Source organism: Leptodactylus fuscus, chromosome 5 (genome assembly GCF_031893055.1).
Source record: "Leptodactylus fuscus isolate aLepFus1 chromosome 5, aLepFus1.hap2, whole genome shotgun sequence".
Lineage (NCBI taxonomy): Eukaryota > Metazoa > Chordata > Amphibia > Anura > Leptodactylidae > Leptodactylus > Leptodactylus fuscus.
The window spans coordinates 16663941-16690272 of record NC_134269.1 but is presented as its reverse complement, the minus strand read 5'-3'; the positions used below and the strand labels follow the sequence as shown (position 1 = coordinate 16690272).

At 44.0% G+C, this 26332-nt stretch overlaps 1 protein-coding gene across 1 annotated transcript in view; it reads left to right on the top strand.

Annotated features, from left to right (window-relative positions):
* LOC142202395 (venom factor-like) overlaps positions 1–26332 on the top strand; it is a 78914-nt gene that overhangs the window by 6654 nt on the left and 45928 nt on the right. Inside the window, exons 2-18 of the mRNA XM_075272489.1 lie at positions 999–1185; positions 1715–1877; positions 2038–2108; positions 4122–4216; positions 4307–4389; positions 6111–6198; positions 7782–7884; positions 8079–8199; positions 9285–9400; positions 10444–10590; positions 20866–21069; positions 21379–21570; positions 22475–22636; positions 22735–22864; positions 23949–24023; positions 25389–25589; positions 26113–26224. Coding sequence (XP_075128590.1) covers positions 999–1185; positions 1715–1877; positions 2038–2108; positions 4122–4216; positions 4307–4389; positions 6111–6198; positions 7782–7884; positions 8079–8199; positions 9285–9400; positions 10444–10590; positions 20866–21069; positions 21379–21570; positions 22475–22636; positions 22735–22864; positions 23949–24023; positions 25389–25589; positions 26113–26224 — 2250 coding nt within the window. The remainder of the gene's footprint in view (positions 1–998; positions 1186–1714; positions 1878–2037; positions 2109–4121; positions 4217–4306; positions 4390–6110; positions 6199–7781; positions 7885–8078; positions 8200–9284; positions 9401–10443; positions 10591–20865; positions 21070–21378; positions 21571–22474; positions 22637–22734; positions 22865–23948; positions 24024–25388; positions 25590–26112; positions 26225–26332) is intronic.

The window sequence follows — 26332 nt, the reverse complement described above, 5'->3', positions numbered from 1 at the left end:
TGATTGGCTTGTCCTGTAGGTCACGTGACTGTGATGTCATCCAAGATCCTGTAGCCACTAGAATGTATCATCTGCAGATAAGCCGGTGGCCAGGATTCATTGTGTCTTACATAAGATGTCTGTTGTATGAAGGAGAGGAAGCTACAATAAAGTGACAGTAACACACAGGTACATGCTGGGGTTACTATTCCTTGTAATGTCAGGCATTTGGGGTTATTAATTTAGTTTCAGTAACTCCATGTGCCTCACATTAATAGCAGTTAACCCCATCATGTCCCTCACATTAACCCCTGTGTGCCTCATATAAGGGTTACTAATATGTGAGACACATGGAGGTACTAATAAAGGACCTTAATTATGAAGATACCTAATTATTACCTCCATATGTCCCACATATCAGTGACTCTTATGTGAGGCACACAGGGGGTTAATTTGAGGGACATGATGGGGTTAACTGCTATTACTACGAGGCACATGGAGTTACTAAACTGTAATGCACATGACCAGACGTTATCTGCAATGGTGGATCCCCCCCCCCCCAGGCTTATACTCGAGTCAATAAGTTTTCTCAGTTTTTTGTGGTAAAAGTAGGGGCCTCGGCTTATATTCGGGTCGGCTTATACTCAAGTATATACGTATAATGGCGAGTTTTTTGCACCATTAACTGTGCAGGGGAGGTGAGACAGGAACTACGACAACGGAGGCATAAAAAAAAAAATCGGAAAAATAGCCAAGCTGGCTGGAGTAGCCGAGCTGAGCGCACGGCCCGATGTAGCAGTGCTGGCCGATGTAGCAGTGTCCGATGTAGCAGAGCTGAGTGTGCTGCAGGGTTCTGCGCACACTCAGCTCTGCTAAATCTCTGGTGTAATTTTATTTTATTTTTTTTTGTCTATTTGTTTTTGGGTTTTACTCAAGGAACCTGAAAGACCTTAATCCAATCTCATTGTTTGTTCTGATGGGTTTGGCTGGGCTGATGATATTTTTCCCTCCTGTGTTAGGTGCACTCTCATTACACCCAACTTGCTACGTTTGGAGAGTGAAGAAACCATCGTCATAGATGGACATGACAAGGTCTTTGAGGCCGAAGTTGAGATTCAAGACTTTCCCAAGAGAGCTTTGAGTTTAGCAAAGCAGAAGATCTCCGTCAATGATGGCAACAAATTCCTGGGCACAGCTAAAGTCACGGTAAAATTGTGGCACAACACAACATCAAAAATACTTTAGATGTTTGTTTCTCAAAATAAGAAGAAGAATTAGAGTAATAAGTCAATGATCAATTTCCAAAACAGAAGTGACCGCCCTGTTTATAAAACTTACAACCTACAAGGTAGAAGGAGTGACACAAGAAGTATCAGTCCTTGATCTGCCTCTTTAAGTCCCATGGACATGGACCAATCTGGACAAGAATATCCAATCTGTACATCAACCAGATTCCAGGTCCTAACCCAACTGAGAAGTAGGAGTCCTTGTATCATAGTAATCCATGAGGATGGGAGTCTCTGCCACCTTGCACCTCTACTGTCCATATTATATACAGTATAGGACTGTAGAGATGCTAGGAGACTGGGACGCCAGAGATCATGGATCACTATGACGCAAGGTTCAAACTATGAGATCTGACTGGTGAATGGAGCAGATTTTCTGGTATGATTTGCCCTATGTACATGAGGCCTTATGGAGCACTTGGTAATCTCTCCTTTCCTTTTCTTCTCAGATTCCATCTAAGGATTTAAATAAGGATCCAAATGTCAAACAATATGTCTACGTGACTGTGAGGTCTCCCGTGTGCAATATGGAAAAAGTTGTCCTGCTGGGCCACCAAAGTGGATATATCATCATTCAAACAGACAAAACAATCTACACCCCGGGGTCTAAAGGTAATAACATGGATTGTTTAGGACTTCTTCAGCACCCCATACTTCTATGTACTCTATGATACAGTCACTCTCAGCAGTACAAAGACCCCATATGGTTTTGGATATGGTCCATGACCACTTGGCAGTCTTGTAATTCATCTTCTGTGTCTTCATTCTGCAGTTCAGTACCGAGTCTTTTCTATGGACTACAAGCTGTCCCCGGTGAAAAAAACTGTGGTTATTGAATTTTTGGTAAGACAACTTGTAATATCATACTGTATAACGCAGCGATTTTTCCTGTGGCGTCTCCGCCGCGGGCAAATCGCGGCATTTCCGGCCCGCGATTGATGAATTCCTCCTATAGTCCTTATTACAGATCGACAATCCTCCCAAGATTTGGTTAGTTTCAGTTTGGGTTGTTCAGTCCAAATATTTGTTTCGGTTTAAACAACTTTGGTATAAACCACAGCTTAAATTGGCTTAAAACATAATGTATACTACTGCCAGGACTTTTCGAAACCGAGTGTAGAATACTCTTACGGCTCCTAGGAACCTATCTATAAAACATAGCGTAGAATACTCTTAGGACTCCTAGGAACCTATCTATAATACATAGTGTAGAACACTGTCAGGGCTCCTAGGAACCTATCTATAAAACATAGTGTATAACACTGTCAGGGCTCCTAGGAACCTATCTATAAAACATAGTGTAGAATACTCTTACGGCTCCTAGGAACCTATCTATAAAACATAGTGTATAATACTCTTAGGACTTCTAGGAACCTCTCTATAAAACATAGTGTAGAATACTCATAAGACTTCTAGGAAACTATCTATAAAACATAGTGTAGAATACTGTCAGGACTCCTAGGAACCTATCTATAAAACATAGTGTAGAATACTCTTAGGACTTCTATGAACCTATCTATAAAACATAGTGTAGAATACTCTCAGGGCTCCTAGGAACCTATCTATAAAACATAGTGTAGACTACTCTCAGGGCTCCTAGGAACCTATCTATAAAACATAGTGTAGAATACTCTTAGGACTTCTAGGAACCTATCTATAAAACATAGTGTAGAATACTCTTAGGACTTCTAGGAACCTATCTATAAAACATAGTGTAGAATACTGTCAGGACTTCTAGGAACCTATCTATAAAACATAGTGTAGAATACTCTTAGGACTCCTAGGAACCTCTCTATAAAACATAGTGTAGAATACTCATAAGACTCCTAGGAACCTATCTATAAAACATAGTGTACAATATTCTTAGGGCTCCTAGGAACCCGGGACATTGGAATTCTGTCATTTTGACTTCTTTCCTGCACAGTGGTCATAGTATGCAAGAAAACTATTTTATATTCCATTAGCTCACCAAAATAAAAAGGCAAACTGCTGAGCCTTGCCCCTTTTTCAGAGTTGACTTTCTTGACGGTCATGGTGTCTGAGCAGCCATATAGCAACTGAAGCGACTGAATGATTACCATCAATAAAGAATCATGGCAGCACATCTCCCTTATATTGATTTATCTTCTTTTATTACATCATACTACACAGTACAAATAGGGCAGGGTCCGGTGCAAACAGAGCCATGGCCGTTTCACAATCACTATTACTTTATCATGGCCTTGATCAAGTGATGGCTTTATCTTATACATAATCAAGTCCCAACATGCCCTTATACACAAGACAATATCTAAACTGGCAGGTATAATTATTACAATACTGCCATAGGCAGAACTCAGCAGTATAGGTCCCGTAGTAGGACCGGGAGCTTTCACAATGCCTCCAGCTGTCATAGGAACAGACCACTTAGGATAGGTCATTAATTGAAGATCCATGGCAGTTTTGAAAATCGCAGCATATCAATTATATATATATGGAACAGAATCTCAGCCTTGGGCTATTTCACTGAGATTCTGTCTTCCTAACTACATCAGGGAAGACAGGCTTGCACATTCCAGTGAGCGCCCTCTGTTGGTTTGCAACACTGAGGCACCTGACTTCCTAATTACATCATGGAAGACAGATTTGCATATTCTTCCCATAGGAAGAATATGCAAATATGTTTCCCAAGATGTAAATAGGGAAACAGTCAAAAAATTTATATAGAGTTTAATTACCATTTGGTAACTTTTATTTGATGAAACAACATGTTTATCTGCTGTGTTAACTTATTGTAAATGAAAATCATTATATTGTGAACACGTATCAGCCATGGATCCTTTGTTGTGTCGTCTTGATTCTCTTTTCTCCGCACAGACACCTGAAAATATCATTGTTAAGCGAGACGCTGTCGTAAGTGACAAAGACTTCGGCATCATTTCCAAATCCTACAATCTACCAGAACTAGTGAGGTAAATATTCCATACTGAAATATCTTATAGCGTACATATATATTGTCAGATCCATACAAAGCTCATATATTCTACTGCCTGTCCCTGCAGCACCGGTATATGGACTGTATCGGCAAAATATGAAGACTCTCCGCTCCATAATCACACCACGAACTTTGAGGTGAAAGAATATGGTAAGAGAATGTTATTAGGAGACACGAGTTGGTTCTTGCAAGGTTATGTTTATTGGCCATATTGGCACTTGGACAGTTTTTTTTTTAATTATCATTATTGCAATATATAGGCTAGAAAAAACATTCAAATACAGTTTTATTAAAAATTTGGCTTGACTTTTTCCTTGCAGTCTTCACTTGCTGTCATATAGTGCATACAAGCTGTTCTCCCCCCTTCTCAGAGAGATCATTCTGGAAAGCTTTCTGACAGTTTGCTCTGTGAGTGTTATCTCTGTTGTCCTAAGTGCTCATAATTAGAGATGAGCGAGTAGTACTCGGTTGAGTAGGTATTCGATCATATACTACGGTATTCGAAATACTCGTACTCGATCGAGTACCACTCGCTATTCGAATGGAAAAGTTCGATGCAGAACCAGCATTGATTGGCCGAATGCTATACAGTCGGCCAATCAACGCTGGTTCTTCTCCTACCTTTAGAAGTCTTCTCCGTGCAGCGTCCCCGCGGCATCTTCCGGCTCTGAATTCACTCTGCCAGGCATCGGGCCTGGGCAGAGCCGACTGCGCATGTACGCTTGTAGTGCGGGCACGCGCAGTCGGCTCTGCCAAGGCCTAATGCCTGGCAGAGTGAATTCAGAGCCGGAAGACGCCGTGGGGACGCTGCACGGAGAAGACTTCTCGGAGAATCCAGCCCGACCCTCACTCGTGGACTTGGTAAGTATAATTTGATCGAACGTTGCCTACCCCTGAAACGAGCATTCCCCCCCCCCCATTGAGTATAATAGGGTTCAATATTCGATTTGAGTAGTTGAATATTGAGGGACTACCCGAAACGAATATCGAATCTCGAACATTTTACTGTTCGCTCATCTCTACTCATAAACACTGAGAATTCAGCTTAAAGCTGGTTGCACACGACCATGAACGGCATGGGCAGTGTATGGGGGACATGCAGATATCATCCATGCGCTGCCTATGCACTGGCCGTGCTTCCATAACCCCTTTCATTGAAAGAATAGGAGCGGTGGAAACAGAGATGCAAAATCGGACAGAAATAGGTCGTGTAATTCTTGGTCCTTTGTACAGGCCCATAGACATGAATGGGTAGGTGTTCTATTTGGGAAAAGCCCACATAGCACACTGACCATTCATATGGTCAACTGCAATGGGGCTAAAGCAGACCCCACGTTGTAGAAGAGCTGTTTTTTTTCCGTCGCTGATTTTGCAAGGAGTGGATTGAGCAGAAGGAAGAAGTATAAGCGTTCCCTTTGTATTTCCCGTTCCTTTTATAGCCACTTCTGGGTTTGGATTTTAAAAAAATGCACCAAAATCTGCAATAAAAAAATCAACTTTTCCAGAGATAACAGAGATAACACTCACAGAATGAACCATCTGTTCCAGTAGACTACACATTGGCAGGGAACAACTTATTGGACATTTTTCCAGCACATCTCTTAGCTCTGTGTATGTATGTTGACCCCTGGCCATCAAGATTGCAGGGTCATCCGGACATATGTATCAATATTTACATCATCAGCGTATGTTACATCACCATCACAATGCAATTTTGCATTCATTTCAGGCTCAATTTGACTGACCTATAAGCAATGTAGATGGCACAACTGCTGGGTTTGCTCCAGAACAACGGTGCAACATAATAGTATGACACTGAGTGGGAAGGGGTTAAACATTTCTACCAATTTCTACTTTTTGTCTCCTTACAGTCTTACCCACATTTGAGATTAAGCTGATTCCATGGCAGAAATACTTTTACATTGATGATCGTGAATTTTCTGTGGATATTAAAGCAAAGTAAGAAGATCAGTATGAATGGAAAATATGGGTGTTTGATCCCATTGAAAAGGGGACCTGTCAGGGGGATTTGGAATATTAGACCACCCACACGTCCGTGTAAAGCTTTTTTATTGCATTACTATATGTGCATGCTGGCTGTATACTGTTACTGTTTGTATTTACCGCTCTGATGTTTGGCTTTTGTTGTGACTACTCTCCGGGATTTTTATTCTGTACTGCTCTGCTCGACTGGTTCTGACCCCTTAGCTAGCTGATCTTCCGTTTGTTGTTGTTTGTCTTTGTCTGCTTTCTGTGTTATCCCCTATATCATAATAAGGGACTGTCACCAAGCTGTCCTCTGCCGCCTAGGGCAGTGAGGCAAGTAGGCAGGGACAGGGGATGGGTTCAGATTAGGACTCACTGTCTTGTCATTACTTGTCAGCTACTGGGGAATTGATCTTCTAGCAATTCCTTCACAGATATACTTGGTGGACAATCACAGATCACAGTGCAGCAACACACAGTAATAATGATGGCCAATGGCAAATCTGATATTGTATTACAAAATAAACTGACCCTATTGCAAAAAGATTTACAAAATAATATTGTTGGCAATGAAATGATTAACTGTGCAGCGTCTGTGCAAACTGTAACAGCCATATGTCTCCTCTGTATTCTCACTGTGTGTTGCTGTAGTCAAAAGCCTTTAAATGCCACAATTACCCTCCACCAGGGGGCGGTAACACGTAGAAACAAATAAGATAGTTAGCATGGCGTGATAACTAGAGATGAGCGAGTAGTATTCGATGGAGTAAGTATTCCATCGAATACTACAGTATTCGAAATACTCGTACTCGATCGAGTACCACTCGCTATTCGAATGGAAAAATTTGATGCAGAACTAGCATTGATTGGCCGAATGCTATACAGTCGGCCAATCAACGCTGGCTCTTCTGCTACCTTTAGAAGTCTTCTCCGCGCAGTGTTCCCGCGGCGTCTTCCGGCTCTGAATTCACTCTGCCAGGCATTGGGCCTGGGCAGAGTCAACTGCGCATGTCCGCGTTACAAAAAAATGGCCGCTTTGACTGTAAGCGTCCATTTTCTTGTAGTGCGGGCATGCGCAGTCGGCTCTGCCCAGGCCTGATGCCTGACAGAGTGAATTCAGAGCTGGAAGACGCCGCAGGGACGCTGCACGGAGAAGACTTCTCGGAGGATCCAGCCCAACCCTCACTCTTGGATTTGGTAAGTTCAATTTGATTGAATGTTGCCTACCCCTGAAACGAGCATTTTTCCCCCATAGACTATAATAGGATTTGATATTCGATTCAAGTAGTGGAATGTTGAGGGGCTACTCGAAACGAATATCAAATATTTAACTACTTGCTCATCTCTAGTGTTTTGTGCTTAGAAAAGCTCCTTATCTTGTGATACACCTACCTTGACGTGTCCAAGGAAGAGGACAAGTAAGAAGACACCTCTGTATCAATACCGGGGTTAAGGTGTCCTAGTGACCAAGGAGATGGCCAAGGAAAGGACTATTCTTGTGTTACATCTGTGCTGTCTATAATATGTGGTTTCTCTGGTTTTCTCTTCAATATCAGTTTCCTCTACGGCAAGTCTGTAAATGGCAAAGCGTTTGTATTGTTCGGGGTCAAGAAAGACGGTATAAAAACAAGTCTAACAAGTACCATAAGGAGAATTCCGGTAAGAACATTGTATTTCAGAATGGAATCTTCTTTTCTTATGGCAAAAAGATCTTGTTCCGTTTTTACAGTTTTGCCTCTTGTTCATTTATCATTATTTGTTTCTCTGTCATTTCGACTCCTAATTTGTTATTTTTTCCCTTCCACCATTTAATATTATTCCCCCTTTTCTTAATAACGTCTTCTGTCCATTAGATTGAGGAGGGAGAAGGACGGGCCGTGTTGCAAAGAGGAGATCTTGTGGCAAGCTTTAAGAACATTGATGACATGTTGGAGTATTCCTTATATGTATCTGTTACTCTCATCACTGATTCCGGTGAGTATCCTAAGCTGACACAAACCTACACGTCTAAGGGTCATGTTATGTCTGGTTTTGTATAAACCGAATCTGATAGGTCGCTGCACTGGGATAATTCAATATGAAAGCCATTAAAGTAATAGAAAAAGTTGAGTTAAACCAATTAGTGACTGTTTGCTTAATGCACGAAAAGTGAAGTTACACTTGGCTACATCTGTATGTGTCCTATATATAAATGTCTAACTAAAGCTTATGTATAAGTCTATGTTTTTGTTCTTTACATTGTATCAATCTCAGGCCCGGTTCACATCAGCGTTCAGGTTTCCATTTGGGGAGTCCACTTGGGGGACCATTCGAACGGAAACCTATGCACATTATAAAGTGGTTACCAAAGGAAACCTGCGGACCCCATAGACTATAATGTTCTGCATGATACATGCGGAGAGAAAAATCCTCATTATAGTCTATGGGGTCCATGTGGTTTCTTAGGTAACCGCTTTTTAATGCGTATAGGTTTCCATTCGGGGAGTCCCCAAGCGGATTCCCCAAATGCTGATGTGAACCGGACCTCAGTCAGTAGAATATTATGGTAGATTATAATTTAAAAGGGAGGAATTATTAGTAAAAAAAATAGGGACCCACATTTACTAAGGCTGAGCCTCAAATGTGGCCAAAAATATGCCTCAACTTGGAGCATCATTGGTGCACTGTGGTTCATCTCACGCTAAGGTCACTCTAGTGATTGAGACTCAGTATGAGAGTTGGTACAAGCAGGACTTTTCTCTCCACCATTGGCGGAGACACGGTGGACCTCATTATAGTCTATTACGTCTGCGGGTTTCTGCGGGTATGGCTTTTTAAGCTGATGGGGTTTCTGTTTTTTGGAGCTCCACGCGGAACCAAAGGATGGAAAGCCAATGCTACTATAAACCTAGCCTAAGTACCTATGCCCCAATTTCCACTTTTTTAAACAGTGGGTAGAGGCTCCATGAGTGGCATAGATTTGGGATCAGGCTCACTTACATGCAATAGAATTAGTAGTTCCCTTACAATGCCTTAATATAATCTTGTATCCACCAAATGGATTTGTATTGTCTTTTTAGGCAGTGAAATCGTGGAAAGCGAACTGGAAGATATTCATATTGTCAGATCACCTTTTAAAATTTCATTTGCCAAAACTTCCACATATTTCAAGCCTGGAATGCCCTTTGACCTTATGGTAAGTGACCCTTGTTGACATACGGTATGTCATCTATGACACTACATGATATAGCCGTATGTAATGATCCATCAGTCCATACCTCAGCACAACATTACACTGCATGTCCTATAATCTTACTGATATCCTTTATATTTCCCGTCATAATTAGAGATGAGCGAACAGTAAAATGTTCGAGGTTCGATATTCGTTTAGAGTAGTCCCTCAATATTCGACTACTTGAATCGAATATCGAATCCTATTATAGTCTATGGGGGAAAATGCTCGTTTCAGGGGTAGGCAACGTTCGATCAAATTACACTTACCAAGTCCACGAGTGAGGGTCGGGCTGGATCCTCCGAGAAGTCTTCTCCGTGCAGCTTCCCCGCGGTGTCTTCCGGCTCTGAATTCACTCTGCTAGGCATTGGGCCTGGGCAGAGCCGACTGCGCATGCCCGCACTACAAGCGAACATGCGCAGTTGGCTCTGCCCAGGCCCGATGCCTGGCAGAGTGAATTCAGAGCCGGAAGACGCCGCGGGGAAGCTGCACGGAGAAGACTTCTAAAGGTAGGAGAAGAACCAGCGTTGATTGGCTGCCTGTATAGCATTCGGCCAATCAACGCTGGTTCTGCATCAAACTTTTCCATTCGAATAGCAAGTGGTACTTGACCGAGTACGAGTATTTCGAATACCGTAGTATTTGATCGAATAACTACTCAATCGAGTACTACTCGCTCATCTCTAGTCATAATCTTACCATAGAAGTTAAATCCATACTCAATGGTAACTTGAAAACCCAAAAATGTGTCCATTCCTGAACCGCAAATTGGCCCGGTACTGAAGTAGTTTAAGTCTTTCATTTGTAACAGGGTGGTGGACCCATTTTCAATTTCTCTTACAAGTCTACTACTTTTTAGGGTTGATCAAGTCAATTTTATTTGCAGACAGATTTTTTACAATTTTATTCACCATTAATGGACAATTATGCACAATTATGGACCAAAAGGAAACATTTATGTTTTCAATTCTATATGTTTCTCTACATTATCTTTCTTTACTCCAAAGGTGTTTGTGACAAACCCTGATGGTTCTCCTGCGACTGGGATCCAAGTGGTGGCTGAACCAGGAGGTGTGCAGGGTTCAACAGGGGACGAGGGGACGGCCCGGCTGACACTGAACACTGCGGCAGATAACAATTTCCTTCCAATTACTGTGAGTATCTCTACAAATATATATGAAGAATACGTAAGCAGAGTGAATAGTGGTTAAAAGGGGTCGTATAGATTTTAAAGAGTGCTATGTAATCCAAGTCTTTCATTTATTTGTGGTGGTTTGGCCAGGGACACTTTCATAGGGTTAGAGCAGTGATCCAGATGCCAACCACAAGGTGACTATATATCGTAATAAACTGTATTGGGACAGCAAGTTGGAGGTTTTTTTGCAACTGGACATCTCAAAGAGAAGGCAGAGATGGTTTGTTGCTTCCCAATCACTCTTTATATTCATTGTATACATCCATGGGTGCCAACATAATGTGACTTACCATTGGACCAGTGGTCATGCCATCTGCTAAGGGCAGGAGCTGTAAAAGCTTCTGTGTTCCCGAGGACACTCTTGGACTAATGTATCACCCTAGTTATAGAGGAAAGCAGCAAAAAATAGTGTGATGTTAAAATGCTCCCCAAAGATCTATTGTGCGGGGCACAATGTTTATACAAATAAATGCCCGAGGAGAAGCATCTTGAAGCCATATGATGACATCTCCCTATCTCCTGATCTCTGGGCTGCCACACTTCAAGCAAGGAGACTGTAACCTTAAAACCACATGTACGAAAGAAAACCCTGGAAATACGTTGGGTCATAAATAGAGATGAGCGAACACTAAAATGTTCGAGGTTCGAAATCCGATTCGAACAGCCGCTCAATGTTCGTGTGTTCGAACGGGTTTCGAACCCCATTATAGTCTATGGGGAACATATACTCGTTAAGGGGGAAACCCAAATCCGTGTCTGGAGGGTCACCAAGTCCACTATGACACCCCAGGAAATGATGCCAACACCTCTGGAATGACACTGGGACAGCAGGGGAAGCATGTCTGGGGGCATCTAACACACCAAAGACCCTCTATTACCCCAACATCACTGCCTAACAACTACACACTTTCCACATTCCAAAAAACCTCTATCAAAGTGGGAAAATACCTGGAAACCTTCTTTACTCCCCAAATGGATGGACACAAACCCCAATTTAAGCTCAACAAACAGTAACAACCACCCCTTTAAATCACGTTCCCCATGACAACCACGGATGGAATAGACAATGGGAAAACCAAAAGCCCTCACCCTTAACTGTCATTTTGAGTGTGTGTGTGTGTGTGTGTGTGTGTGTGTGTGTGTGTGTGTGTGTGTGTGTGTGTGATGTGGTAAGACCTTCCAAAATTCACTTTTCTAGCCCTTAACATGAGCCCTTTCAAACAAAGTTACAGGACCTTAAGCTGAGCTACCAGCAGAGATTGAGGCCCTTGGCATGAGTAGAGCCTTGCACCAGCAGTGTTTTTGGCCCTTAGGGTGAGTTGAGTCTTGTACCAGCGTGTGTCCCTTAACATCAGGCGGGCCCTAAGTTCTGCGCTTTGCACAAAAGTTCCACATTAACTAGGCTGAATGGTACAAACCTTAGTAGGCCCGAGAACCAGGAACAGGTCTTGCAATAGCTGTCGGATAACGCTTAAAGCACATTGTCCACCAGCCAGTCAGCCTCTACCTCCTCTCCTCCTCTTACCCAACAGTCTTGTCCTCCTTCCACCCAAAATTCCCAATCTTCCCAGAACAATAACCCCAACTGTCCCTGCTCCCCAGAGCTGTTATCCCTTCCTTTGACTGTACCGCAACCTGCCCCTCCATTTCGCGATCCACGGACCTAACAGACGAGTATCTGTGTCCAGATGCTCAAACACTAGAGTCTCCTCCATCTCCGGTTGATTTGGTGGCGGATGACCAGCAACCCACCCTCATCGACGACGATGAGACGCAGTTGCTGTCAGGGCAGCCAGTTGACATGCGCATTGTGCAGGAGGAGGAGGTGAGACAGGAGTTGGAAGAGGAGGTGGTGGACGACGAAGACACTGACCCCACCTGGACAGGGCAGATGTCAAGCGGGGAAAGTAGTGTGGATGTTGAGGCAGGTGCAGCACCAAAAAGGGTAGCTAGAGGCAGAGGTCAGCAGCTTAGGCGAAGCCAGGCCACACCCGGAATCTCCCAAGATGTTCCAGTTTGTACCCAGCCCCAAAAAACTCCCGCCTTGAGGGCACATTTCTCAAAGGTGTGGAGTTTTTGCAAGGAATGCGCCGAGGACAGATATAGTGTTGTCTGCACAATTTGCCTCTCGAAATCGAGTAGGAGCTCTGAGAAGAGCAACCTGTCCACCACTTCAATGCACCGTCATTTGGAATCCAAGCACTGGAATCAGTGGCAGGCAGCAAAGGCAGGACAAACGTCGCCCGCCGTTCATGCCACTGCCTCTGCTCACAGTGCTGGAGATGCACTCCAAAGGACGAGCCAAGACACCACTTCATCTGCCTCCGCCACTTTGTTGACTTCTCCCTCATCCTCCCCTGTTCCTGTCTTATCTCCTTCTCCTGCACCATCAAAGGCACCATCAGGCACTTCTTTACAACAACCCACCATCTCTCAGACATTGGAGCTCCGGCAGAAATACACCGCTAACCACCCACCCGCGCAAGCCTTGAACGCCAACATCACTAAACTGCTGGCCCAGGAGATATTGGCGTTCTGGCTTGTTGAAACTCCGGCCTTCCTGGACCTGATGGCAACTGTGGCACCTCGCTATGCCGTCCCTAGTCGTCACAACTTCTCCCGGTGTGGCGTCCCCGCCTAGCACCAGCACGTGTCACTCAACATCAGGTGGGCCCTTAGTTCCGCGCTTTGCTGCAAGGTCCACTTGACCACCGACACTTGGACAAGTGCCTGTGGTCAGGGATGCTGCTTATCTTTAACCCTGCTGTTCTGTTCGCATTTGCTATACACTTGTACTGTTCCCGGGTCAATATGACCCGACCTATTAATTCTTGATTTTTAGCTACTCTAATTGTTTTATTTGAATACTTTTTTCATTGAAATACTGTATGTGAACATGTTTGATCATAAACAAAAGAAAAATTTAAATTCAAACTTTATTTTTTTTTATTTTTTTTTTCATAAAAAGGTTACACAGGCTTTTGCAATTATCTTCGATTGTTGACATTCTGCACACAAATGATAAAGAAGCTTTACATTACTATTACTAAAACATGAAATTTATCTTTTTAAAAACAAATTTTATAAATCAACAAATGAAAAATCATAAAAACTTCAAGCATTTTAAAAAGAAAAAAGAAAAAACTGAACATGTTCATGCGTTTTTACATTGAGCACAATAATAAGACACATGTCCTTTACACAGATATTTTGCACATCCAGCACATGTCAGATTAGTCTTATTGTCACAGGAAGATGGACAGAAGCTCCATCTCTTCCTTTTCTTGCTGGTAGCTGTGCTGGTGGAGGCCGTGGATGTGGAGTCTCTTTCTTGAGCATGCTGAACACTTTTTACAATGGCTGCTGCTCCTTCACTTCTGGGGGTCACTTTTCTGCTCTCAATATACGGCCTCACCAGGGATTTTCCCAATTCCTCAAGAAATAATGTTCTTTTATGCAGCTTATTCCGGTTCCAATCGGGGTCGATTTCTCTCCATAAGACAAATGCATTTTGTGCAGAAACGTCCAGTATGTTATAAAATAAAATCATTGGTCACCGATTGGTTTTGCGTTTGCATGTATATGTTGATATTACTTGGTCTAAAGCAGGGGTCCTCAAACTTTTCAAACAGTGGGCCGGAGGCAGAGCAGGTCGCACAGACATCGGGAAAAGTGTCCTCCAATAGGTAAAGTGAAGTGCGCTCCATGGCCTGGCCCGAGCTCCCCAGGAGCTTCATTATAAATGCATGCCTGCCGGCGTTGTCGACGGGGTCAGACAGAAGTGCTTGGCGGGCCACATGTGGCCCGTGGGTCGCAGTTTGAGGACCCCTGGTCTAAAGTATCAACTGCTCCCTTTGTGGCATTATAATCCAAAATAATGTCAGGCTTTCTGTCTTCTCTATCACTTACGGCATTGTCATGGTGCATTGTGCTCATGAGAATTACCTGTTTGTTTTTTTTGCAGTAGTTCAGGTTTGTTTTTTCTCATAGTACCCAGCATGGTAAGTTGTTTTTTCTTCAACATTTGGCCTAGTTGATAGGATGTAAAAAAGTTGTCACATGTGACATTTTGTCCTTTTAGTCCATGAGTCTAGAACAACGCGCATACCCAGATTTTTTTCAGGTCTTTCATCAGGGGCTTTTGCTGTATACACTTGAACATTTAGAGCATATAAACTTTTGCTGTCGCAAAGTGTCCAGATCTTGATGCCATATTTTGCTGGCTTACTTGGTATATATTGTCTGAATGGACACCTACCTCGGAATGCCACCAGTTTGGAGATGAAGTACACATAAAAAAACATAACTTTTGCAGTCAGAAATAATCATAGACCTGTAGAACAGTATAAAATGCTATCGGGTCATATTGACCCGAACAGTACAAGTGTAACAATCAGCTTGTAGCAGAAAGTAAACAAAAAAAAAATAAAAATGTAGAGCTCCACAAATGAGGAGAAGTCAAGGAACGACTAGTTTCAAATCCTCATTAAAAAAAATCTGCAGGGTCTCAAAAATCATTTCGGGTCATATTGACCCGAACAGAACAGCAGGGTTAAGGAGAGGCAGGGTGAATGTGGTGGAGTCTGGTCCCGGGGTGCAAACTGGGGTACCCTATCTCCTCTCCCAGGCCAAAATTCATGGCAGGAGTAGACTGAAACCCTACGACGCTGCAACCTCCACCCCAGCTACTAGCGGCAAACGCTAAAACACTGGCGTGGGGAGACGTCAGCAGGCCGTGTTGAAGCTCATCAGCTTGGGGGACGGACAGCACACTGCCTCCGAGGTCAGGGATGCCATCCTGACTGAGATGGCAATGTTTTTTTCCCTGCTACACCTGGGGCCTGGCATTATTGCGCCTGTGATAATGGCTGGAACCTGGTAGCGGCTCTGGAGCTTGCCAGCCTCCAACACGTTCCATGTTTGGCCCACGTCTAACTTAGTGGTGCAACGTTTTTTGAAAACATACCCAAATGTACCGAAGCTACTGGTGAAAATGCGGCGCTTGTGCGCCCACTTTTGCAAGTGTACAGGAGCCGCTGCTAGCCTCAAAACACTCCAGCAAGGCCTACATCTGCCTGATGTCCACACACACTGAAACGCTACATACCATGTCTTGACCAGAGTGTGTGAGCTGCACAGACCTTTGATGAAGTTCCATCTACAAAACCCAAGGGTTCCTCAAAGTTAGCTCCCAAAGTTTCTGCACCATGAGTTTCCAGGGGTGGCAGAGTTATGGCTAGAGGCAGAGACATGGATAGGGATGTTGTCTAGGGGCAAAAGCAGTGTGGATGTGGAGGCAAGCTAAGCAGAAAAAACTGGGGGTACAAGCAGAGGCATGGACTGGGGTGATAACTAGGGGCAAAAGCAGTGTGGATGTGGAGGCAAGCTAAGCAGAAAAAACTGGGGGTACAAGCTGAGGCATGGACTGGGGTGATGTCTAGGGGCAAAAGCAGTATGGATGTGGAGGCAAGCTAAGCAGGGAAAAAGGTGGCTAGAGGCAAAGGGATGTCCAGAGGCAGAAGACAGCTGCATGACAGAAGCTAGACCTGAGCCAGCAAGGCCCAAGATGCCCTCTATTCTAGCTTCCTTAGAAAAATTCCCCCATCGAGGCTACGTTCCTTGCTGGGGGAGATAATTTTTAAATGTATAGGTCGAGGACAAACTGAGTGTGGTTTACACACTTTGCAATGCGACTCCCCATCTCCCAGGCCTTTCATTCCAGGCTAAAGTACAGCGCAACCCACCCACATGCCCAAGGCTTCAATGGCCTCTTCTCAAAAATTCTGGCCCAGGAGATGTTGGGGTCCTGGCTTGTGGACACTCTTCCTTTTTGGGCCTGCTGGCTACTGCGCCACCTCACTGTGCTGTCCACACCAGCACTTTTCCCCAATCATGAGGCGGTCCCTAAGTTCAGCGCTTTGCCCAAAAGTTCCACGTGACCAGCTACGAATGGACAAGTGCATGCGGACAGGGACGCTACCTTTCAATCTTGACACAGTGGTTGAATGTACTTGAGGCATGGACCAGGTCGCAAAATGTGGTGGAATGACTTGTCTCCCCACACAACATTCCTGGGAGGAGGGCTGAAACACCACCCTCCTCCTCCGCCGTTAAGTGGACCCCAGCTACGAGCTGGAAACGTTGCAACACTGGTGTGGGGAGACGTCAGCAGGCCGTGCTGAAGCTCATCAGCTTGGGGGACGGACAGCACACTGCCTCTGAGGTCAGGGATGCCATCCTGGATGAGATGGCAATTTGTTTATCCCCGCTGCCCCTGGGGCCAGGCTTTTTTGTCTTGTTGGAGGGCTCTGGAGCTTGCCAGCCTTCAACATGTTCCATGCCTGGCCCACGTGTTCAATGTAGTGGTGCAACGATTTTTAAAAACATACCCCAAATTAGCAGAGATAAGGGTGAAAGTGCGGCACTTGGACACCCACTTACCCAAGTCTACAGTACCTGGAGCTAGCCGCAATACACTCCAGCAAGGCCTACATCTGCCTGAAGCACCTACTGTTGTGCGAGGTCACCACACGCTCAAACCCTAGATACCGTATGTTGAGCAGGGTGTGTGAGAAGCAGAGACCTTTGATGGAGTTCCATCTACAAAACCCAAGGGTTCCTCAAAGTCAGCTCCCTCAGTTTCTGCACCATGAGTTTCCAGGGGTGGCAGAGTTATGGCTAGAGGCAGAGGCATGGATATGGGTGATGTCTAGGGGCAAAAGCAGTGTGGATGTGGAGGCAAGCTAAGCAGAAAAAAACTGGGGGTACAAGCTGAGGCATGGACTGGGGTGATGTATAGGGGCAAAAGCAGTGTGGATGTGGAGGGAAGATAAGCTGCAAAAACAGTGGGTAGAAACAGATGCATAAACTGGGGTGATGTTTAGGGGCGAAAGCAGTGTAGATGTGGAAGGAAGCTAATTCAACAAAAAAACAGGGTAGAAGCAGAGGCATAAACTGGGGTGATGTTTAGGGGCAAAAGCAGTGTAGATGTGGAGGGAAGCTAAGCAGAAAAAACTGGGGGTACAAGCAAAGGCATGCAAAACTCTACCATGTTTGAAGACTTATTCCTAGGTCTGGAACACGTTAATGGCCCCCCTGGACAAATTACTGCCACTCAGGGGCCTAGTGTCACCAGGAGGGACAAGTATAGGCGCATGTTGTGGGAATACCTGGCCGACACCAGCTCTGTCCTCTCCGATCCCTCTGTGCTCTACAGCCTACACTTATTTTCTCATCTTTTTTTCTGCACTGCACATCTCTTGCCTACTTCCTTTGGGATCTCAGAAGTGGTGGTCTCAGTGCTGAGAAACACATCTGAGTCCCCCATGCAATATGCATTAAGAGAACCCTGGAGCCTACCATAGCATCGAGCCTGGCTAATTGCAGAGAAAGATTTTGGACCACTTCCAGAGATGGTAATTTCAGTGCTGCAGTTGGCAATGGACGGTGTAACGGGATTAGCTGAGGGATCGCTGTCTTGACCACTTTTGGCACAAAATGAAAGTCCAATCCAGCCAAGTATGGTGCAAGGATATGATGCAAGGACACCTACATATCTGTCTGTGACACATTGGGGAGTTCACCCCCATCCACCCTTTTGGCCTGCACCATAATGTGCCTCTTCCCAGCCACTCCCCATCTCCCAGGAGTTTCATTGCAGGCAGAAGTACAGCGCAAGCCACCCACATGCCCAAGCCTTTAATGGCCTCATCGATAAACTGCTGGCCCTGGAGATGTTGGTCTTTATGCTTCTGGATACCCAGGCCTTCCGTCAACAGATGGCAGCTGGGGCACCTCCCTATGCTAGGCCTAGCCGTTACTACTTCTCTTGGTGTGCTGTCCCTGCCTTGCACAGGCATGTGTCCCATAACATCAGTCGGGCCCAGAGCTCTGCGCTTTGCTGCAAGGTCCACTTGACCACCGACACATGGACAAGCGCCTGTGGTCAGGGATGCTGCAGTACTTATCTTTAATGACAGGCAGGGTGAATGTGGTGGAGTCTGGTCCCCGGGTGCAAACTGGGGTGGCCTATCTCCTCTCCCAGGCCAAAATTCATGGCAGGAGTAGACTGAAACCCTACTACTCTGCAACCTCCACCCCAGCTACTAGCGGCAAATGCTGTAACACTGGCGTGGGGAGATGTCAGCAGGCCGTGCTGAAGCTGATCAGCTTGGGGGACAGACAGCACAGTGCCTCCGAGGTCAGGGATGCCATCCTGGCTGAGATGGCAATGTTTTGCTAGGCAGAAAACATTCAGAGCACACTCCTCTCATCTTCGCACCGTTGGCTGGCGGAGGAAGACGAGGGGGATGGAGTGGCATCTGATGTCCCTGTCCTACACGAGGCTAGAGGGTGCACTTCAGTGCATCCCATTGCTTCACCACAAATGGTATGAAGGGGATTGGAAAATGGAGGAAATGGAGAGTGACCCTTACAGTTGTGGCCAGCAAAGGCATGCCAAGCAACACACTGGCACACATGGCTGACTTCATGTTGGGTTGCTTTTCAAGAGTCTAACGCATACTTCACATCATGGAGAGCAAATAATACTGGATTTTTACAAGCCTCGGATCACGGTCTAGGTCTAATGTCTGTTCCTTTCTTATATTAGGGGAGAGGGAAAAAAAATTACTTAAGTGATGCGTTTAGCGTACATAGACTGACTATTAATGTGTATCCCACTTAGTGTTGTTGGGGTTACACACCGTCACAACCTGGCTAAAGCTTCTATAGCTGTTAATAAAGTCAACATAACTTTACGGTATCCAAAAAGACAGCTGGTACCGACAGAGAGCAAGACAAATGTCAACCAAAGCTGTGAGCTCTGAACACCCACAGTGACTTTGGCGTCATCATTATAAGGGAGCGGGTGGTAATAAATTACTTGGCAGTGCCTAAAACCCAAAAAGCTTATACAACTATATTTACATTAAGATACACAAATGACACTTCTTAGTAGCATGTCATGAGACAAGCTGATAAGATCTTCCTTTGTGCAGTGCTATTTGAAAGTTAATAGCTGCCTTCATTTTAATTCAGGAGAAGGTGCAGACAGATTAGATTTAGAACATGTTGTCTTCATTGTCAAAATCCTCTATATAGGTAATGGGTTTTTTGGGCCGAGCTGTCTGGGAACGAGCTGGTGCAGCACTGAAAACCTGGGTGAATATGGCAAGAGCCTGAGATGTAGGGTGAATGTATCCCCGAATTATTTGGGGAATTTCCACTCAGAAACTGGCACTATATGGCAGTAGCAACAATTGTGGGTGCATGTAACCCCAATATATTCTTTGAATTCCCAGTCAGAAAATGGCACTATATACCAGTAGCAACAATTGTGGGTGCATGTAACCCCAATATATTCTTTGAATTCCCAGTCAGAAAATGGCACTATATACCAGTAGCAAAAATTGTGGGTGTATATAGCCCCAATTCTATTGCTAGGGGACTTCCAGTGTATTGAAGTTAGTTTCTGGGGTGGAGGTGGGGGGGGGGACACCATTGGAACGTGGATCGGGGGTATATATAGGGTATACAGGAATACACTGTCAGTGTATTCCATTCAGGATCCTGGGAAAGCTGGGTTGCGGCGATTGAGCCCGTCAGTGCCATGTTACACTGACGAGCTTCTCCCTGGAATTTAGCTCTTACAAGAGCTGTTGGTTGTCTTCTCCTTCCTATCCTAGCCTGTCCCTGCCTACCCAGAATCTAAGCCCTAGCTAACTGGACGGAAACTTCCGTCCCCGGTGAATTGCAAGCTCAGAATGACGCGAACCTGGGCGGCGCTGTTTTTTTTAAATCAGAGGTCACATGTTTTCAGCAGCCAATGGGTTTTTCCTACTTTTTTCAATGTCACCGGTGTCGTAGTTCCTGTCCCACCTACCCTGCGCTGTTATTGGAGCAAAAAAGGCGCCAAGGAAGGTGGGAGGAGAATCGAGTAATGGCGCACTTTACCACGCGGTGTTCGATTCGATTTGAACATGGAGAACAGCGTGATATCCGATTGAACATGAGTTCGATAGAACACTGTTCGCTCATCTCTAGTCATAAACAAGGGAAAATTAGTTATGTTGATGCCCCTTGTTGCAAAAAAAGTTTATTTTTTTTTGTTCTTGTTGCAGTTTTTGCTGCAATTTTTTTTTTTTTTTTTTTTTTTTTTTTAGCTAAAGCCAGGGATGGATTTATCAGAAGTAATATTTTTTTTAATTTTTTTTGCAATTTCTTCTAGTTCCAGGTGAAAACATCACATCCTGATATCCCACCTGATCAGCAAGCAACAGCAACAATGACGGCCAACGCTTATAAGTCAGGAGGAAATTACCTGCACATCGGTATCGTTGCCGCAGAAGTCAAACCACGAGACAACCTCGCTGTAAATTTCAATGTCCGTAATAGCAATCTGGACGTTCAGAACCAGATACAATCCTTCACCTGGCTGGTAAGCAGTTTCTATGTTTCTTACAATAACTGGACTTTGTTATATCAAAGACTTAAAGGGGTTGTCCAGCTTATTTGCCTCTACAACCAATGCTCAGGAAAGGTCATTAATAGTAGATTGGGGTCCCTGACGGTCAGCTGCTTGAACAGGTTACAAGTTAGAACCCTGAGCCCTTCTCTGTTTCCATTTTCCGCTCTCTGATTTATAGCAGCAAAGCAATGGCATTACAGTCTCATCCTATAGAAATGAATAGGACAAAGCTTACATTCTAGTTAGACCCAACTTTCATCTTTTTTTCCCACTTTTTAGGTCATGACCAAGGGCAGGATACTGAGAGTGGGCAGACAACCTCGGCTGCAGGGTCAGACTTTGGTTACCATGTCTCTCCCCATCACAGAAGAATACATCCCATCCTTCCGTATCATTGCTTATTACATCTCTGGAACTCAAATTGTCGCAGATTCTGTCTGGGTGGATGTAACGGACACATGTATGGGAACGGTGAGGACTCTTTTGAGATTTTTTTAAAAAGGTTGTTTAAATGCATGTCCTTTTATATTCTAAAGGGGTTGTCCAGGGTTTTTTATTTTTTTATTTATGGTCTATCCTTAGGCAGAGCTGTAGCTAGGCTTTCTGTCACTCAAGGAAAAAGTGGTTGGAAAAGTTGGTACCCCCCTCCAAAAACCAGCGCTCGGGGAACATGCCCTAGTTGCTCCCGTTAGCTATGATCCCTGTCCTAGGTTAGTCCATAAATATCTGATCAGTGAGGGACAATACATGGCCCCACATGGATCAAGTGGTTGGGGTAACATTTAAACCACGTACTGCATCATATACAGAGAATGAAGCAGATAGTTTAGTGCCCTTTATAGTGTTTGGGCATTGGTATATTTGTTACATAAATGGAACAGAGCTGCAGTAACACTGTCCTGCCACTATACAGTGTATGGAGTTATCTGCTCCTAGCTCTGTGCACTGTATAGTACAGGGGTCCAATGCAGCCTCGTACAGCTGTTCCATGTGTGTCAGCACAACATCGATTCGGTACTTTCAGGGCTCGTTCACATGGGGCAAGATGGGGTGGATTTTGACATGGAATCCTCCTCAAAATCCGCCCCCTCACAATAGAGGTCTATGTAGACCACTAGCGTTCTTTTTTCCGCTAGCGGTTTGTTCCCACTCACGGAAAAAAGAAGCGAGCTGCCCTTTCTTCAGACAGATTTCACCGCGTGACAGCACCCCCATTCATTTGGGCCTAATCCGGAGCGGAAAGCCGCAACGGAATGTGTTCACGCAGATCCCCGTGCGAACTAGGCCTTCGCATATTCTAATGATGATTTTACAATGTTGCATCCTGCTGTAATGAGAATGTCCGCTAACCTACCTATGTTATACCCTGACACAGCTGTCGGTGACCGGTAACACAGAAAGAGACAACAAAGCTCATAGCCCTGGTTCTTCCATGAAACTGAAAGTGCAAGCAGATCATGGGGCCAATGTGGGATTCGTGGCCGTAGACAAAGGGGTCTATGTCCTGAACAGCAAATATAAGCTCTCCCAAACGAAGGTGAGAAGTTCATTGTAGACCCCATTAGAAACCATGATATGCAAGTATGATTTGTTTCCATTGGGTTAAACGTAACCATGTCTCCTTTTCCTGTTTAGGTATGGGACTCTGTGGAGAAATCAGATATTGGCTGCACCCCGGGAAGCGGTGCCGATAGTATGGGGGTGTTTTATGATGCCGGACTTGCCCTGCAATCCACTTTTCAGATAACAACCCAACAAAGATCAGGTGACAGATATCATCTCATGTTATTAAGAACTAAATATGCATTCGAAGATTTGTAGAGCAGGAGAGTATAGTTGAATTCAAGGTAAGTATGGGAGGAGGAGATTATTAAGGGAAAGGTCTTGAAGATAACAATTGGCAGCTCTCTCAAAGTATGGATTTCTGGGGTGCACAATTCCGGGAAGGACTGGCCAGACTGCATCCAATACTCTGAATATGTAAGAAGAATGGAAAGCACTGGGCTCCAAAGGATTTATCATTGAGCTTGCTTCTTTTTGTATTACAAAATAACACAGTTCATGGAAGCCACATAGAGAATTTTAGTGTGCAGTTGAGAAGATTACAGATGAACAAGCAACATTTCGAACAAGATACAACTACACTTTGCCTGATGAAGTCCAGTGTCTCCCCCTCAAAACATTGGTTTATAATCTGTACGCTTCTCAATTGCACACTAAAATTCTCTATGTGGCTTCCAAGAACTGTGATATTTTGTAACAATAAAAAGAAGCAAGCTCAATTAGAAACCATTTGCATTGCTGCCCATTAGGGTTGAGCCGATCGCGATCGTGAAATTTGCCCGATCGCCGATCGGAATCCAATTTTTTCCGATCCCAATCGCTGAACCCTAGTCAATGCTTCTCTGTGGGAAAAGTCACTTTTAGGGTTGAGCTGATCTTGAGATAACCTCCAACCTCGATCCTGTTGGAAAAGATCGGGATCAGAATTCCGATCACGATCATGAATTTTACTCAATCGCTGATCGGAATCCGCTCTTTCTCAATCTTGATTGCTCAACCCTAGTCAATGCTTCTCTATGGGAAAAGTCACTTTTGGGGTCGAGCTGATCTTAAAATTTAAAAATCCGATTTCCGATCATTTTCCAGCCGATCGCGATCGTGAAATTTGCTCAATCGCCAATCGGGATCGGATCTTTCCTGATCCTGATTGCTCAACCCTAGTCCTGAAGACAAAATAGTTAAATGATCATTGAGCATTGGGAAAAAATGAGGGAGATGTCATGATTGATCAAGGGGATTTGAAGAAGTGAATAGAGAATAAGACCATTTTGTCTTTTTTCCATCAGAACCACAATGTCCAGTCCGTGTTACTCGGAGACGCCGCTCGTCTGCACAACTTATTCAAGTGAAAGCTACCTATGGTGAGATGAAGGGCGATGGGCAATAACCATCCACTTAATTGTTTTACTTATCCTTTTTTCCTTATCTCTGAAATATTGGATTGTGCTTGGACCTTCACTAACAAATATTGTTGAACCTTTTGCTATAATTAGTGTTCGTTTAGATATGTGCAGTATCTGTCTCAGTTTTTCTCCAGCATATTGCAGAAAAGCCAGAGAAAGACTGCCATCTTCCTCCCCTTGATGCTAGCCAGTCCTTCTGAATTATTAATCTCATCTCCAGGTCATACTTTTCTTTTTTTGAGTGTCCACAGATTTGTTTGGACTCTATTGGATTTGTTAAACTCCGTTGGTAATCATTTTTTATTCCATTTTTTTAAAAAATAAAAGGGTCAAAGAGGTTTAAAAATTCTTACATCATTCTGTTTTTACAATACCTTATAACTGTAGTGACCACTGTCTGAGTGACAATGTTCATGACTAAAATGGGACTCAAGTCTAATATTAACCTGCAAGATATTACACCATCACCCACCACCATCAGGGGTACTAGGCAGAGCTGGATATGATCCAGTCCCCCGACTATCTAATGATCATCAGGCACTGGAACACAAACTGCTGCAGAAAAAAATGCATGTGTTGAATTTTTTTTAAGTAGTGTTTTTTTTGCTGTGCTTCACTATATGGGGCCTAAGGCTGGTCTTACACGACTGTAGTTTTACACTGCAAATGGTCCGCAATTGCGGGTTTAAAATTGCAAACCATTTACGGTCCCATAGTTTTCTATGAGGCCTCTCACACGACCGTAGATTTTGTCAGTGGTGTGGCACGCCGCAACCATGCACTGAACAGTATACCGCATGTCCGTAATGGCCGTGCTTTTACGGCACAGCACGGAAGGTCCAATAGAAGTCTATGGGTGAGTGCATTTTTGCGGATACACACAACACATGTTCAGTGTGTATCCGTAATTGCGGATGTCGACATGTGTGTTTTGTGGTGTGTTTTGTTTTTTGCGGATCCGCATAATACTGATACACACGGAACGTTGCGGATGCACCTTGCAGTTGGGCATGGACGTCTGCGGAATGAGTTTTTAGAGGGAAATTTGTGTGGCAGATCCGCAAATTGCGGATTGCAAAAACCACTACGGTCGTGTAAGACCAGCCTTAGTCTAAAGGTTAAATCAGAGACACAACCTAGGCATTCACCATCCAACATAATAAAACAGAAACAATGCAATCTATGAAAAGTAGATCTATGAAAATATGAAGAATAGTATGAAAGTAAGGTGTAGCGCTTTGTACCATGTCACTTGACATTGCACCGTCTTAGTCAATTTCGCTTTAGATTTGTTTTGGTTATCAATGAATATTTATTTTCCAGCCTCCAAATACAAGGACATGGTGAGGACATGCTGCACTGATGGGATGCGTGATAATCCAATGGGCCACAGCTGTGAAAGACGAGCAGAAAATATCTTAGACGGCAAAGAATGTGTGGCCGCTTTCTTAGACTGCTGCAACTACATTAAAGAGAAGAAAAGAGAGGAACAATTTGCAAAAGATACAGATGAAGAGGGAAGAAGTAAGTGGGGACTGGGGAAATACTAAATAAAATGCAGACCAGTAATAAAAGTATATCCACTATAACACACTATAACACGCTACAATGTGCTATAAAATCAGAATTTCTATCTCTTGCTTCTTCTTCCGATTTCACTTTCTTCTTTTGTCCTCCCTTGTAGAGTTTTTCCATTTTCTTGAAAAAGGTTTTGCTTTTTTTGAAGGCGGCAGGAGCTTGTCGAGACTTCAATTAGAAGATGTTCTTAACACATCTATTTTTGTAAGCCTTCTCGCCGTATAGCAGTGTTTCTGCTCCTTTGCACAAGACTCTACAAGACAATGCTGGAATACATTAGAGGTTCTAATAAAGTGTACCTTGGTGCCATCATGTTTTTTAGCTTTGATAGATCTCTTAGTGCTATATTGACTATGGTAAATGTTTGGTAATGATAAATGTATTTGGAGAAACTCTAAGTATGGTCAGTTCTGTTTGAAATCGAACTTGGAAATGTTCAACTATAAACATGATATTCTTTCCTCTGCAGGTGATGAAGATGAGGAATATCTCAAAGACGGTGACATTGTTACAAGAACCGAGTTCCCAGAGTCCTTTTTATGGAAAGTAGAAAAAATGACGGAAAGACCAGATAATAAGGGGTAATTTAGTGGACTTGTATATACTGTATTGTTTGTACGTGTGATTGTTTTCTACTTCGATATGGAATCCAAGATATATATATATATATATATATATATATATATATA